The 16,566-nt window shown below is 36.3% G+C and overlaps 1 protein-coding gene across 12 annotated transcripts in view; it reads right to left on the bottom strand.

Annotated features, from left to right (window-relative positions):
• DGLUCY (D-glutamate cyclase) overlaps positions 1–16,566 on the bottom strand; it is a 31,117-nt gene that overhangs the window by 6,142 nt on the left and 8,409 nt on the right. For 10 of the 12 annotated variants that reach the window (XM_058162553.1, XM_058162552.1, XM_058162555.1 and 7 more), the window contains 9 exons: positions 12,918–13,071; positions 12,213–12,411; positions 10,345–10,495; positions 9,414–9,536; positions 7,159–7,356; positions 6,353–6,613; positions 5,216–5,315; positions 4,057–4,205; positions 597–716 (listed from right to left, as the gene is read on the bottom strand). In XM_058162553.1, coding sequence (XP_058018536.1) covers positions 597–716; positions 4,057–4,205; positions 5,216–5,315; positions 6,353–6,613; positions 7,159–7,356; positions 9,414–9,536; positions 10,345–10,495; positions 12,213–12,411; positions 12,918–13,071 — 1,455 coding nt within the window. The remainder of the gene's footprint in view (positions 1–596; positions 717–4,056; positions 4,206–5,215; positions 5,316–6,352; positions 6,614–7,158; positions 7,357–9,413; positions 9,537–10,344; positions 10,496–12,212; positions 12,412–12,917; positions 13,072–16,566) is intronic. The other 2 variants (XM_058162560.1, XM_058162561.1) reach the window with 2 other exon arrangements.

Below are 16,566 nucleotides of genomic sequence, written 5' to 3'. Positions count from 1 at the left end.
ATGTTTAGCCCTTGTGGTTTGAAATATTTTGCAGAGAATTGGGAAAACAGACCAGCCTCAATCCTGCCAATCTTTTGCAAGGACTTGAAAATGTGGTTCTGTTCCTGGACATGGAGGTAAGATTGTTAGTTGGAGCCCATGAGATACTACTTTAATTCTAGTTTGAGGTCTGTGAAAATTCTCTGTCATCCAGGTCATGGTTGTCCCAAAGTTGCTTTTTCAAAAGGCAACTGGACTTCCTTGTTTTTCTTTGAAGACGTTTCTTCAGTTTTGAAGCAAAATGTCTTCAAAGAAAAACAAGAAAGTTCAGTTGCCTCTTGAAAAAGCACCTTTGGGATAATTCTAGTTTTATTTTTATTTTTTTTGTTACCTTGGCTGCCACTTATATATTCTGTTTTGCTATTCTGTTTTTAACTGCTGTTAGCTATCCAGAGCCACCCTGGTAGCACAGCAGGTATCAAAGATGACAAACAGCTTATTTAGTGATTTATTAGGTGATGACTGAATGCAATAACCAGAAAAAGAAATGCAGCTTTTGTTTTAGTTTCTTCTTATGATTTTGCACATGTACGTATTTTAGCTTGTTCAAATCTTACCTGCAACAACTGCAAAATCAGCTTCCACATCACAAGCTATGACATCTCCATTTTTAATGTGCTTCTTTGTGGCTTCTTTTACTTTTCCCATTCCTAATTCATTTCCTCCATCTCCAATACCTAAATGAAAAAGGGAAAATTTACATTGGAATATTACCATACTAGGCATAGATTTTGATACCAATGATCTTTATAGAAAATCTAATGAAAAATTAAAGATTAGTGAAACTATTAATAACCTTTTATTTATAGAACTGTCAAGCCTACTGTGAATACTTCCCAGGAAAACTGCACTCTGGGTAACCACTGAAATACCCCAGCTTTATTTATCGTGCATATTAACATTTGCATCTGCTTTCATAGCTATGAAGAATTTTGCCAAAGAATGATAAAATAATTAAAATCATAAGTGTGATTGGAAACTTGTACTGTTGTCTAAACTGCTGACTTATTAATATCAGCATTTGTGCATGTTTATACATCTGCAAGTTTAAGTAAATAACTCTACAATATCAGTATAGTTGGGGCAGATTAGCAGTTGATTTGTACCATGCCTTGCCAAAACATAACAGCTATTATCTTTAAGGATTACAAAGTAACAATTATAATAGTTAATTTCTATTCACAAAATCTAGCAAAATAGACTTATATGTGTCTATTCTAAAAAAGACTCTCAAAGATCAGTGGGGCTTATTTCTAAGAAGTTGGTATAGGACTGCACTTAGAAGAACCTCACAAAAAATTCTGCAGCAATTCAAGGAGCATGACAGAGGCCTATTATTTGGGCCTTCTAAAAAAATCAAAGAATACATGTTTTCAAACTTGAACAGAACTAAATGTCCTGCTGTTACCACATGCCTCCCACCGACCCGTGCGCTCTCACAGAGAGGGTCTTCTCAGGGTGCCGTCCGCCAAGCAATGTCGGCTGGCGGCGCCCAGGGGAAGGGCCTTCTCTGTGGGAGCACCTACTTTCTGGAACGAACTTCCCCCCAGTTTACGCCAATTGTCTGACCTTCGGACCTTTCGCCGGGAACTGAAAACTTATTTATTTATCCAAGCGGGACTGGCCTGATTTTTAAACGCTAAATTTTTAAATTTTAAATTTTAATTCTATTTTATTGGGTATTTTATATGGTCAATTGGACGGTTTTAATTTTGGCCTTTATAGAATAAGTTTTTTAATTGTTATTTTAAGGTGTATATAAATTGTTTTAATGCAGGCTGTACACCGCCCTGAGTCCTTCGGGAGAAGGGCGGTATAAAAGTTTAATTAAATAAATAAATAAATAAAATAAATAATGTACGAGAGAAATTCTATTTAACATCCTTTAAAGTTATTATTAAGGAGATACTCCCTCCCAACACATTCTAAAATATGCGACTGAAGCCATTAAACTTTATTACCTAGTTTGGTCAATCATGACACACATGGAGCAATGAATTTTATTTCACTATGGTCCAATTAGCTTTATTGAATTTTCAATTAAAATATAATTCAAAGTTTTTGCATGCATTGCTTCTGCTGAATAGTTCCAATAGACAAGTAATTTTATGTATTTATAATTTTTGTACATGTATGTACAAACCAAACTGACCACAAAGTACCCTGTGATGACCCAAGGTGTGGCACAAAGGCAACACAGCCAGAGAATGAGTCCCTTTATTAGCTCCAACTTTGCCCCCAACATTCCGTTTACTCTCCGGTCTGCAGAAAAACTCTCCCACAAAACTGGAACAGCCATTGGCTGAAAATACTCCAGTTATAAACAGAAAACTTCCAAGTATAAATCCAACAAGGCAAGATAAGGTAATTAATCTGGCAGGGCAAGCCAGATAAGGAGTTCCAGAAGTGAAGTAGCACGGCAGTAAATCAAACCAGTTGGGAGGATGCCAGGAACTCCGATAAAGCAGTTAACACAAGATGAACTCAGTGTTTGTTCACGACAACCACCCCTCCCATTTGCCTCTCCTTTAAACTCCATCCTGGGGAGTGCCTTGTGCCTTGTGAAGGGAATCAGAGCCCTTTCCTCCCTTGTAAGCCACACAACCCACGTTGCTCTCTTCTCCATTCCTCCCTGCATGCCCTAGGATGAGGAGGGGGTGGGCCTTGGTCTTCATCTGAACCCCCTCTTCCCTGCTCTGCCCAGCCTGACTTTGCCCTTCCCAGTATCCTTCACAGCCAACAGAGCCACTCTCTCGCTGTCAGTTGCTTGTCTTCCCCCTCGGATTCAGACTCCAATGGGGGCACAACATTGCCATACTTTTTCACTTCTTATCCTTTCTTTACTTGCCTTCTAATGCATCAATATACTGAAATATATTTGCTGTATATTTGTATGTGCATTTTCTCTTCAAAGCCCAAACTGGGTGTGTGTTCCTAGTCTCCCCTTATTTTGAGGAGTACCACTGACATGTTTAATTTATAGTGTCCACGTTCTTCCCAGAATCAAAGCAATCTAATGCATACAGGTAGTCTTCAAGATATGATGGGTCACTTAACAGCCATTTGAAGTTACAGCAAACCTCCCAAAAGCTCCATAAAACCTTGTTTCGAAAATTATGGTTCCTGCAACACCCCTGCAGTCATTCGTCCTTATGACTGACCAAAAATTGCATTCTGATAGCTATATATATCATTGCAGCTTCCACAATTGCATCACATGTCTGTGTGATGAAGTGAACTGTTCCAGTGCTTCAGTACTCTGGAACCACAAGAAGCCTTGGGGTTCTTTAAAAGTTAACTGAGGGGAATAGTGCTTGGCTTGGTGGTGTATAAATTGGGGCCACCTGGTAGGATTGGATAAAGGCCTGTGGGGACCTAAGAGGTGGAAAGTAGAGCATGGGGTGTTCCGAGGTATGTTTGTGTGTGGAGGAGGCCATGGAAGGTCTGAGACAGGCAGGCCTAGGCCTGCGCTATGCCTCCAAGGGTCTCCCTCACCCTGAGGCATCCCATGATCTATTTAAGAACCCTCATGTTTCTTTAATAGCCACATCAGGCACAGTAGGAGTGGAGATCATTAAGCAAGGCCATTTCACTTAACGGCCATCTTGACATGCAACCTTAATGGGTAGGTTCAATTATGGTTTATTGCAGGAACACATCTGTATGTGTTGTTTCTGCGTACATTTTTCTGATCTCCCTTGTCTTGGGTTTTTCTTCATACAGGCGAAGAGCAGGGTTAGAATAAATGCCACATTAATATATCTAAAAAGCATCTCATATTTTAGAAAATTTAGAAAAGCATCAGTAAATAATGATTAATTGGAAATTGCCTCATTGAAATTCCTATTTCCATGACTGTGAACATTTGAAACCTTAAGAGAGCTAAAAAATTTTACCAATTTGAGCACCAATTCTTTTGCCTCACCGCAGTTATTCCATTTGCATGATAGACCCTGTTCTTAATGTCTCCAGATAGTAACCCTATCAGATCATTGAAGGAAAATACATATACTGTACCTGTAGTAGTAATTCCTGGCAAAGTTTGTGCAGCTATAAAGAGTTCATCAATGGGATCTACTAAATGTTTAATATTAACTTTCCTTGCATTATAGTAATTACCATCAGCAGCCATCCCAGCACGTTCTATTGCTATCAAATGATTAAATCTAAAGAAAAAGAATAAAAAAAGAATTAAGACTCAGTTCTAATGCTAATGATACCTTGCTGTGCTCAGCATTACTTATTAAGGTTTCTCAAATCAAAACTCCATATGCTCCATTTACTATCAGGGATCATGAGGAAAGTTCTTTGTTATTCAATTTCCTCAACTCTGTGTCCTTGAGTTTCTGCTCCATTCAATGTTGCTCCAGTTCCCCAATCTATCACTTCAGTCTTCATAATAATATATTTGGCTAACTCCAAATTTTCACAGTATGGTGCTCTGCAGCTGACATGGATTACAGCATCAATCATCCCCAACTATAGCTGGGAGTTAAGCAGGTTGAGGAAATCTGGTTTATAACCTGAGTAAAATTCTTCCCTGCAAATAGATAAATTTTTTCTTCTCTTTCTCTTCAACCTGCTCACATGTACTTTATGCTTTCCCCTCTAGCACTGTCTTTTATACCTTCTGTTTATTTCTTTCTGTTTCAAGAGAGTACCTGGAGGAAATATACTAGTCTCTTATCTTTCCCAGAGAGAGCTGCAGGTTAAACAGGCTCCTAGAGAAAAATTGCTTTAAAGCCCTTCTGGTATTTGAAGTCAACCAGATGATACCTAGCTAGCATCTGTGATACTATATGGACCTCGGGAGCTGAGCCCTGTTCCCGTACCCTACACTAAAGACTCTCTGAGATTGGAATGGGACAAATCACTATGGCCAACTCGCTGTGGGACAATGCACCAAGGAACAATTCAATAAATACAGAAGTTAAATTTTGACAAAACTGTGGACAATAATAATAAAAAAAATAAAGTCAGTCCAGAAATACAAGTTACAATAATTTTGAGAAAACGTGGCTACCAATAATAAAAGTAATTGAATGAAACAATTTAATACAGCATTAAATTGTTCAATGGCAAGTTGGCCCACAACGAGTTGGCCGTGGCGAGTTGGCTGCAGCAAACTGCCCTAGACCCTTCTGAGATACGTTAGCTAGAGTTTGGGGACATATACCTCGGTTTTTCTGGATTCCCATCTTCACATAAGAACTGCAGAGCTGAATCTGGAGAATTGCTTTGGTAGCTGATTACAGGAACAGATGTTTGCAGTATTTCTAGAATATAGAGAAAGACAAAGGTAACTTGGATCATGATATTAATCATGCCATTGTTAGGCCTGTGCATAGGGCTCTTCCAGGCATGCAGGAGCTGCTGTGCCTTCAAACACCTGCACTTACTTACTTCTTACAGTATGCAGATTCAGAGAGAGATGCTAAAGAGCAAAGTGCCTCACCAAATAATCTGCACATGCCTGATCACTGTTTCACAATTATTTGTTTTGTCTTCCCAATGTTAAATAGGATGGGTTCTGTGGCTGAAATTTTCAGGACATTCTCCTCCGTTGTAAAATAGGATGAATGTGAAGAAAAGATATGACTGAATCGGACCTAAACATGTGGAAATTCTACTCATTTAATAGAAAAGTATTATAATATTTTTAAACAAATCTTTCTTAAAACCAAATTATTTCTGTCTTTATACCTTGATTAGATTATTCCCAATTCAGTTGCACAGAATAATTAAATCCCACAAGCTACTGGATGAAATGTTTAGCTGCAATACAAAATCTCCTCCCATTTTAAAGTGAAATATTTTGGTAGAAATTTTTTTTGTCGTTCTTTCAGGTAAACAGAATTCTCATTATAAGAAAGCTTAATATGTATCCTAAATCCATCCCCAATAATTCTGTCATTCTATTCTATACTAATGTCCCACCTGTACCCCACTTATACACTGATCCTTTATTTAATTTATTGATAATGTTAACCATTTCAATTTTAAGATTTGATATTTTAAGGTTTTGATTTTAATTGTTTAGTTTGCTTTTGTGCTACTGTAAGCCACTCAGAGTCATTTGATGCTAAGAGGAGACATATAAATTTAATAAATGAAGAAAATAAATCACATTACAGTTTAGAGTGATAAGTGAAGCAAACCTAGTAAATATTCTATAACTATTCTAGATTTTAAAACAGGAACATAAAAAATAAGTTAACACTAATAAATGAAAATGCACAATGTGGACAGTTTCTATTTTTAATAAACTGAAACACCCTTTAACATAATCAGGTTATAATGAGCCATGTCATACCTTGCTCAACAGATTCCTTGATAATCTTTCTATTTAAATCGAGAGCTCTTTGATCAGTTACTATAACTACATTTTTTTCCATGGCTTTCAAGATTGCTGCCATTGCAATGGCTCCAGGCGGCCCATCGTTTTCTTCAGGTGGTTCATAATTGAAATGGGTGGGAAATCCTGTAGTAATCAACACTGATTTCGCATGGGAAATAGACAGGCATGCCTTCAGAAGTTCATCCTGAGAAAACAGATGTTTCACACCTCTGTTCCCTAAGCATGGAAAATATAAATATTTTAAACTAAGAACATCCTGAAGGTAGTGGTTTGTCATAGGCATTTATTTAAAAATAAAACTTGATTGCGATAGATAAAAAATCTTAAAGCTGACAGATGCAATGGCTCATAGTATTAGGAAATGAAATAGAAGAGAAGATCTCAGAGCTGCTAAACCAGATTTTTCTTCTTGCCTGAACACGCAAATAGCTTGGTAACTATTATTCTCAGAAGAGTTATTTGTTTTGGCTTCCCTCTGATTTTTTTACCTTTTCAAAACAACATTTGATACATCCATCATTCATATTCTATAGAAAGTCTCTGCAAAGTTGAACTACAAGTTAAGTATTAATTTAAATGATGGCCTATGGATAATTTAACCATAAACGGGTAGTTTGGAAATAAATGCAAGCATTAGAGGTAGGATTTTTTTCTTCAAATTTTCCTTTTGACAGGATTGCTGTGGAAAATTATACAGATATCACTTTTTCTATCGTAGTAAACTTTTTAAACTCCTAACATGATTGTGTTTTTTCTCTTACCTGGATCTATCGCTATTATATTTTCTAAGCCTCTAATTTTCTTTACAGCTGCTGTTGAAGCAATACTATAATGCAAAGGATCCTGAGAAATGCAGTAGACTTCAGGGAGATCCTTATCATTACCAGATGCATCATCTTCTATTTCCAAATCAGTGATAAACATGCAACCAGGTGAATGGGTAAAAGCCAGTGGAGCTTCTGGAAAATAAAGAGAAGCTCAATAAGCAGTGTACAGGAGGAATGAAGGCCTTTCTATCTGGGAGGAGTTTGAGCACATTAATTTTGAGGAAATGGGCAGAGTTCTCAGAACTGCTAGTGTAATCACCTATAGGTTAGCTCCATGTCCCTTCTACCTGGGATAAAATGGTGGTGAATTTATCCTTGAATGAAGGGTGATCCTTTTTGCTCTGAAAATATAGTGATGCACTGTCTTCTTAAGAAATTATAGCTGGCCCCTCAAATAGTGGACAACCTTTGTCTAGTCATCAACCTCTTTCTTTGGAAGGAAGGATATGGAAAAAATGGTGTGCAAGAAGAGATGGTCATGAATGAAAATGTAATAAATGAATATCAACAGAATATAAAAGTGGGTGCCCAGAAAAAAAGAACAAATACATGATTATCTTACTACTGCCTACTCTATAGCTCACTGATGGTGAACCTTTTGGCACCAAGTGCCGAAAAGGTCACACGTAAATGTTGGTCGTACGTGCACGTGCCCGATGGGGCCACGCTCCGGAAAAACTGAACTTCTGGGTTCTAGCGCATATGCGCACCCAATAATCAGCTGGCTGATAGACATGCACAGGCTGGGTTTTGGCACTGCTGTGCACTCCGAAAAAGCCAAACTTCTGGGTTTTGGCGTGCATGTGCACCTGATAATCAGCTGGCCAGCAGGCATGCGCACACCGGTTTTCGGCACTGCCACACGCTCCGGGAAAGCAAAACTTCTGGGGTTTGGTGCACATGTGCACCCAACAATCAACTGGCTGGCATGCATGCGCACACAGGTTTTTGGCACTGCTGCACATGCGAAGGACAGCTGATCATCACACGCGCATGCACGCCAGAAACCCGGAAGAAGAACAGGCAAGACTGTGTGTGCCGGGCAACATGGCTTTGTGTGCCACTTTGGCCACCTGTGCCATAAGTTGGCCATCACGGCTATAGCTGGTAGAGTCTGGTAGCACCTTTTTCAGCCAATAAATTTTATTAAAAGGTGTAAATTTTCATGAGCTGCCACTTACTTCATCAGATACATAGAGTGTCTAAGCTGAGGTAGTTTTAAAATGATGTGGGGAGAGAAGGTGGGAGGAAAAGGCAGATGAAAATAAATTGGTTATGCAGATGCTGGTTACATGTGATAAAAATTAAAAGTACTTTATCAATTAACAATTACAGGTAGTCCTCAACTTAAAACTTAAAAAAGTCCTGGCTCATCTACTCTTCATTATTTCATTAATGATTTGGATGCTGAATTATAAGGAATGCTCATAAATTTTCAGATGATGACCAGCTGGGTGGAATATGTAGCTTATTTTCTAAAAGATAGAAACACAGTAATAGTGTTTAGTCAAAATCTCAAACAAATGTTCATAATTTTTATTAAGAAATTTTAGACTGCATCAATAGAATTATAATTTTTAAATAATAGGAAACAACCATTGTACTCTGTTCTGGTTTGGTGAAAGTTTTTTAAAAATGTATCATAACTAAGTCGGTCTCAGGTAAATACCTGCCTTAGCCTCATCATGGCAGGGTACACAGAAAAAAGAAATGTAATTCTCAAATGCTTAGCATGTAATAAGAATCTAAATCATAAGATTATTTTACAGGACTATTCTGTGCATGATTAAGAGAAAATTATAGCTTTATGGAACAAAGCTTGGTTAAGTTCAAGGCAAAAAACAACAACACAACAATCACCGGAAGATGGATTATGAGCGTTGTTGGTTCTTTTATGTAGGTTATATTTTAAAATTTAAACACACGAGAAAGCAAAACTCAATGAAGTAGACCTTGAGTTGGGGGGAAAAAAAGCATTTGTAAAAGAAGCCAATAGAAGGCAAGGCAGCTGGTATTATCACAGATAGTATGAGCATGAGCTTATACAAATCCAAAGAAGCAATTACTGCAAGTATGTATGTACATTGAATCATAAAGAATCAGAAGTGACCGAACGACAACTTTTAAACGATTTTAGAACGATTTTCTATAATGAAGCAGCAGTTCTGGTAATTCCACTAAATACATACTGCAATTAATGACAGCTTCTATTCCTGTTACTCCACAGGCCCAAAAGACTGGTACATCTCCAGGATGAGCTTGTACTGCATCACCATATTCTGGACTGGAGAGATCTTTAATTCCTAACGAATCTAAAATTGAAATTTTATTAATACTCAAGCAGAAATGTAGAAAACCCAATTAGGCTGGGATTTAATGTTGTAAAACACCTGACAACTGCCTAGAAGAGCATGGGATGTGGCATGGAAAGTGGGATACTCTTGCATGGGATACTGACATTTCTTTATTTTATTATGAGGTGAATGTAAAATTAAAGTTAATGGTTTATTTATTCCTATACCTGTGTGAAGGAATTACTGGGTTCAGGTAACAAATGTGACATATAATAAATTTTTGGCATGACTTTTTATTTGGTTGGAAAAAATATGTGAAACTGAACCTCAGGGCAGAAAGAGATTGCACTGAAAAGCCTGTGACACTTTAAGATTTAATAATGATGATGATGATGATAAAAACAACAATTGGAATAATAATAATTGGAACCTGGCTTTTGGGAGTTTCGTATTTTAACTTTTTTTGAATAAAATAAAAATAGAAGAAAAATGCTAAATACAGTCTAAGTTACAGATATTGAATACATATGTACATACATCTAGTTGACTGCGTCAACAACTATAATTCATTGACTTTATATGCTACCTCACCCAATGATTTTGGCGGTTTACAATTGTTAAAAACATTAGTTTACCTAGAGGCTTCTTACCCAGCACTTCCTGGAATTACTAGTAGGATCTAGGGGGGAATTCTTTTAAATCCTCTTACTTGTGCATAAATTCACTAAAAAGCTAGACTGTACATTAGTAAGCCAGACAAGTCTAAGGACAGTTACTTTTCTCTCTCATGCATGCTTTGTAGAAACACAGAAAAAAATACACTGACCAGGAGAGCCAATGTGAACTGGTGCTCCATGTGATTTTTTCATTGGATGGGTGATTTGCACACACTCCTTCAGTTTATCTTTAGGTATATATCTCATAGTTACTATTAGATTACAGTGAAAACATTCAGTATCACAGCAAGGAACAGCAGTCTGGTAAAATTTTAAAAAAATGATCCAAGCATTAAGAACAATGAAGACATCTCCAAAGGCCTTTTCTTTCAAGTAGAGGGCATCTTACCTCTAAGATAAATGCAATTGGGTGATAAAAGGCCACAAGATTAATAGTAGCATGTTCAGTTGCCTTCTCCCACATATCATCTATTATCACCCTTATGATTCAGATGGCATTCTGTTTAAGCTCGCGTCATTGCTATTGCTAACATTCTATTTAATTACACAGTCACAGCAACTAAACATTGAAACATTATATAAATTAGTAATGTCATATTAGATTTGTTTTATTTTCTAATGGCATTAAGTTATTATTGTTTCAAGAACATATTTTGCAATTAAATAAAAATAGGCAGATATTACAGTAATTGAGGTTCAGCATGAAATATAAGATTGTGGCCCCAAAATAATGGGAAGTGAAAATACAGATTTTATTGATAAAAATATTCCTTGTAATTAGACTAACCTCAACATGAAAACAAGTGTTAATCACATGCTGATCAGCTTATTCATTTTGAAGGGTTGCATTAAGAAAGGAATACGCTTCTATCAGACTATAGTACTTGACAATCAAATAAAAAGGGAAGCTGAACAAATTGAATGCTTTATGTCTCCTGCTGTGATTTAATACCTGATCTTGAAAAAAAAAGTATTTGTATTAAGAAAAAAGCATTTTTTTCTTCAATTAAGAATGGGTTATAACACTAATAGTGAAAACTTCCTGCTTTGGCTACAAAAATCCAAATGACCACCAGATGGAGGCCAAGAATTATTTTTTATATATCTATCTGCTGCCCTCTGGTGGTTATTTGCTAGCTCTGGTGAACAGCTAATGAAACTATATTAATCAAATACTTCTTTGTTCTGAAACAAAACTGAAATTTCAAAAGTAATGTTTTAATCATTTAGTATATTTGGAAATATTTGGACATAATTTCAATACTCCATAGACTCCATATGGTTCCAGGACTTTAGAAGGCATAGAAAGAAAACACTATTATTTATCTTATTGTTGGAGTAAATGACTGGGTTCATGTTAATAGGTGGGAATATTTCTGTCATACTACAACTAAAATGACATCTCTTTCTATTTTTTTTAATAAGCAGTGATCACATCCAGACAAGAGAAATAGAAAAGATGCCTAACATATTACAAATCAAATAATTATGTATTTGAGAGCAATTGAATAAAACAATATTGAAGTTATCAGCTAAAAAAAGACATAAAAAATGGAAAGAGTGAAAGAATTGGCTGCTCTATTCACTAGACGCTAGAAAAGAAAATCAGAATTCTGTATGCCCATGTGCAACTTAAAAATGTATACTAGCATTCTTTCTGAGCTAACACTAATTATTATTTTGACTGTATTTGCCACTATTTATATAATATTACGCAGGGGCGTCAAACTGGTGGCCCGCAGGCCATGCCCACCTTGGCTCAGCAAAAACAAAAAACACCACGATATGTCACGTGACACGATCGAGTTTGACACCTGTGCTATTATGTGTCTTAAGAAACATTCCCACCAGGTGGCAGTACTTGGCTTATGTTGTTTGAGTCTAAAGCTAACGGAGGTTTGAGCCAGATTAATATTTGGATGGCAGATCTCCAGGAGATATTGTCCCAAAGGTGCTTTTTTCAAAAGGGAACTGGACTTTCTTGGGATTTTTTTTTATTGTTTTCTTCTGTTCTTACCTTGTACATGCTTACATTACATTTCTGTTCCACATTTCTTACAGGAATGCCAGCTTTCTGGAGTGCCTTTTCAAATGTAAAACTACAGCCTAGATAAAAGGTCACCATGTCTTTAAACTGTTCTGAATATTCTTTCAGATTTGTCACAATTCCTGTAGATATTCCGTGCTCATATTTCTTATATTGCAAGCAGTCACTTCTGCAAAATGAATTGGCATCATCATTGGACTAGCTACTTGATTTCTGACTCTAACGAAATATCTACTTACTTTCAGAGAAATGGTGACTGAACTCAATGGGACGTAATTTTAAATAAAACAGATGCACTGTCATCTAGATGATAATTGAAGGATCAGTTCTTATGTTTAAAAGATATATAGATGTTGAGAAATAGAATCGCTCTGCCTGCATACAAAAAAACTGCATTTGGCTTTTGTACTTTCCTGAGTCATGAGAAATCATCACAACTTAATTTTATATATTTTAAATCTCTCTCTCTCTCCCTTATAATTCACATGCTTATAAAAACTATGCAAGCCTAAATTGAGTTTTGAAAATTAAAAAGTCTGAAATAATAGAAAATAATAATAATTAATAATAATAATAATAGAAAAACTGATATTTCTGCAGTGTTCTCTGCAGAATGCACAGAAATGGTGCTAAATATTTCTTGATAGCTTTCAACACAAACAAATCTATACATACCTTATATCAGAACTGTTGCTCAGGAAAGGACATTTCCATTCCCCTGGCTTACTTCTATACAGTAAGGGAAGTGGCCCATCGTTTGCTTGACAAAATTTTTCAAAGTCATTAGCAAAAGATTTATGCATAATGATAACATTTGCCTGTACAAATCCTGTAAATATAAAAAGGCAGAAGTTTAATCTAATGTTATTTATTCAAATAAAAATATTTATCATTTTTTGGATGTAATCAGTCATAAAAGTGAAATATATATTTCTGATATAGTGATTTATTTACTTGCAAGATCATCTTTTGTACCAAACTCCTTCTCCAATGTTGCTTGCTTAGATACTGCCGGTATCTCACATTTAGATTCATTGAAAAATATATGGATAAATCATAAATGATCTCACTTATGTTCTCAGCACAACTTTTAAACAGCATTCTATTTAACCTAATCATCAATGCTCTTATATTCTCTAATTTGATAAAATTCAGTGTCACCTTAACAGTAACACAGATCAAATGTGGTATATAGATATAAGAAAAAAAATTATGTTTTGCTTCCATGCAATGGTTGTCTGTTTTTTGCAATCAAGATTTGGTATTCCTTTTTAAATCTAATATCTTGAATTCTAAGTATAATTCTAAATTAAGAGTAAGCCTTACTTAACAGAATAATCATCTCTTTATAAATGGGGCATAGTATCCTCCCCTCAGTGTGACTGTGGGGTCCCAGGTCAAACTGTAGATTACATTGTGACCGGCTATAAACTGAGAGCATATACTGGTTCAGTATCTGATTTTTTAATTTAAACAATGCTGTTGTCAACTCGCGAAGCATTCCTGACTACTTTCAAGTTGCTATAGGCAGGGGGATGGGGAACTGAGCCTCACAGCTGCAGCAAGGGAATCGCACTTCAGTCAAAACAAAAGCACATTCTCTAGTCAAGGCCATCTCCATGGATATCCACAGTGGCCAGAGGGAGGGACTCTACAACCCATGAAATTGCTTCACTGGGGAATGTGACTGATGACACACCTTGGGGGGAGGAGGAAACAGGGTCAGAGCTGGGGCATGAATTAAGTGAGGTCAGAGTTCACTTCACTTGGAACGTGCGGACATGAAGCTCCTAATAAATAACCGGATTTCTTTTGAAGCTTGGCTCGAGGCTTAATATTTAATTAAGACATCGGTCAGAACCCTGACAGCTGTGTTTCAATGGCTAGACATAAATACTTGAACACAGATTTTTTTTAACATTTATATTTATGGGTTCTATTAATCTTGCTGAAATATTAATGTATATTGCTAGTCCATGTATAATATGCCACATAATGAAATTTAATTCTGAATAAATTATAAATAATATTTTATTGAATGCTACTGTAAACACTTTAGTTCTGTACAGTATGTTTCAGTCCCAAACTTTTCATGAATCCCAGCTGAGTTCATTTTTTTTAAAAAATTTATTTACATTTATATCCCGCCCTTCTCCGAAGACTCAGGGCGGCTTACAGTGTATAAGGCAATAGTCTCATTCTATTTGTATATTTACAAAGTCAACTTATTGCCCCCCCAACAATCTGGGTCCTCATTTTACCTACCTTATAAAGGATGGAAGGCTGAGTAAACCTTGGGCCGGGCTTGAACCTGCAGTAATTGCAGACTGCTGTGTTCTAATAACAGGCTTCTTACCAGCCTGAGCTACCACGGCCCCACATTAGTGTCCTCGGTTAAGCTAATCAAACAGGCGCTACCTCTTTGCAGTGATGGCCTGGCATGGAAAACTCCAGGGCAAGAGGGCATGGAGTGAGCATAAGAGAGTGACATTTTTTCCAAACCCAGAGCCCTATGCCACTACTCCAAGATAAAAAAAAACCCTTAGATCTAATCTGTAACATCCATTGTGGATTGGACCATTAAGTAATTCCTTGTAACCTTGACATAGGCAGCCAAAAAGATGTGGGGATATGGGGGAGTTCAAGAGAGCTAGGGGAGTTCAAGAAGAGGCTCAGGGCTGGGAATGGCTTAGATTAGGGTGTGTGCCTGTCTAACCCCTGACAGATTCAGTTAACAATGGCATTGGGGACTGCTGCAATTGCTGCCACTAAGTCATACAATCATGGGATGTCATGTCATGCGAAAGTGATGGAAATTCCAGTTCCAATTACTATTGTTAACTGATTACCTGTACGCAGAAGCAGCTCTTCCTGGTTTTGATTTTAAAATATTAAAGATAACCTTTACTGTCATTTTTTACTGTGGGCATACTGGCACAAATTAAAATTGAAATTCTGTTGCCTGCTCTCAAAAGTATACACACACAAAACACACATATACACATACTATATACATATATACGTGTGTGTGTGTGTGTGTGTGTGTGTGTGTAACTGTCCATCTTAAATACATTTCAGAAAGAGGAAGAGCTTGAGAGTTCACAAGGTTGATACTATATGGAACAAAACTTCACATCTATAAAAGAGTCATTTGTGATTTCATAAAACAGCCCTTGTTTGTTTTTAAAAATGTGTATTTGCAACCAAAACTTAATATTAAAATATCACATCAAGGTAAACCTGCACTCCAGACATTCACCCTGATACCATCATAGGAAGTTGAAATAGAGTAGTAAGAAATAGGTAAAACATAACGTTGAAATGCTGGATACACAAAAAAACTCTATGCTGACAAAACAATAAGGCAGATTCAGTTCGCTACAGTGATGAAGGTACTGGCCTAAAAAATAGGAAATGGTGAGTTCTAGTCCCACCTTAGGCATGAAAGTTGGCTGGGTGACTTTGGACCAGTTATTCTCTTTCAGTCCAATCCATCTCATAGAATTGTTATTGTAGGAAAAACAGATGAAGGAAGGACAAACATTAGGTATGTTTGTCGCCTTGAGTTATTTACAAAATTATACAAAAAAGCCTCACTCTATACCGAACATTAAAATTTGGAGATACAAGAAGGAATACTGTGATTAGCTTTGCTGTATCTGCCACTGCAAAGATAGACTGCCCCAAGTGCAAAAAATGAGTTGTTAGTGTTAAACCTGAATGACCCTCCCTCTTCTTTTCATTCCATTGAATTGCACAAGTTCAAAATTACACAACAGCTGCAAAGTACAAACTGCCTAACATTTCCTGTTTTTCTTTAAGTTTTATGTAAAAATATTTTTAAAATTCCCATAGAGGTTGGATGGTATATTGAATAATAATGACAACCCATACTTTCATATGGTAATTAAGCTACCATTCCTTAATCAATATTTAAAGTCTGGTTTGCATTCAAAAGTCATGCTAAGCACAACCATAAAATGGCTTAATTTGCCATGTAAATGTAATATTTGAATATGCTAATTTATATGAATTAGAGACTAGAGAATTAAGACAACTTGAACTAGAATTTCTGATAATTTAAATAAATTATTTTTGGGGAAACATTTACATTAATTCATGAATTAATTAGTCTTCTGTTCAATCAGTTTATATGTCATTTTGGGAGGGAAAACCTGCCTATGATGTTCCTTTTTCATATTAGTCTGAAGTTTGGAGAATAACTAATTAACAGGATGTTAAGAAAATAACATTAAAAAAAATAACTACCAAACGGAGACAGCTTGATTGGCTTTCATCCAGAAAGCTGGGATATGAATAAAAT

The sequence above is a fragment of the Ahaetulla prasina genome, chromosome 1 (assembly GCF_028640845.1).
Source record: "Ahaetulla prasina isolate Xishuangbanna chromosome 1, ASM2864084v1, whole genome shotgun sequence".
In the NCBI taxonomy this organism is placed as follows: domain Eukaryota; kingdom Metazoa; phylum Chordata; class Lepidosauria; order Squamata; family Colubridae; genus Ahaetulla; species Ahaetulla prasina.
Note: the sequence above shows the minus strand (reverse complement) of the source record. Positions and strands in the feature narration are given on the sequence as shown.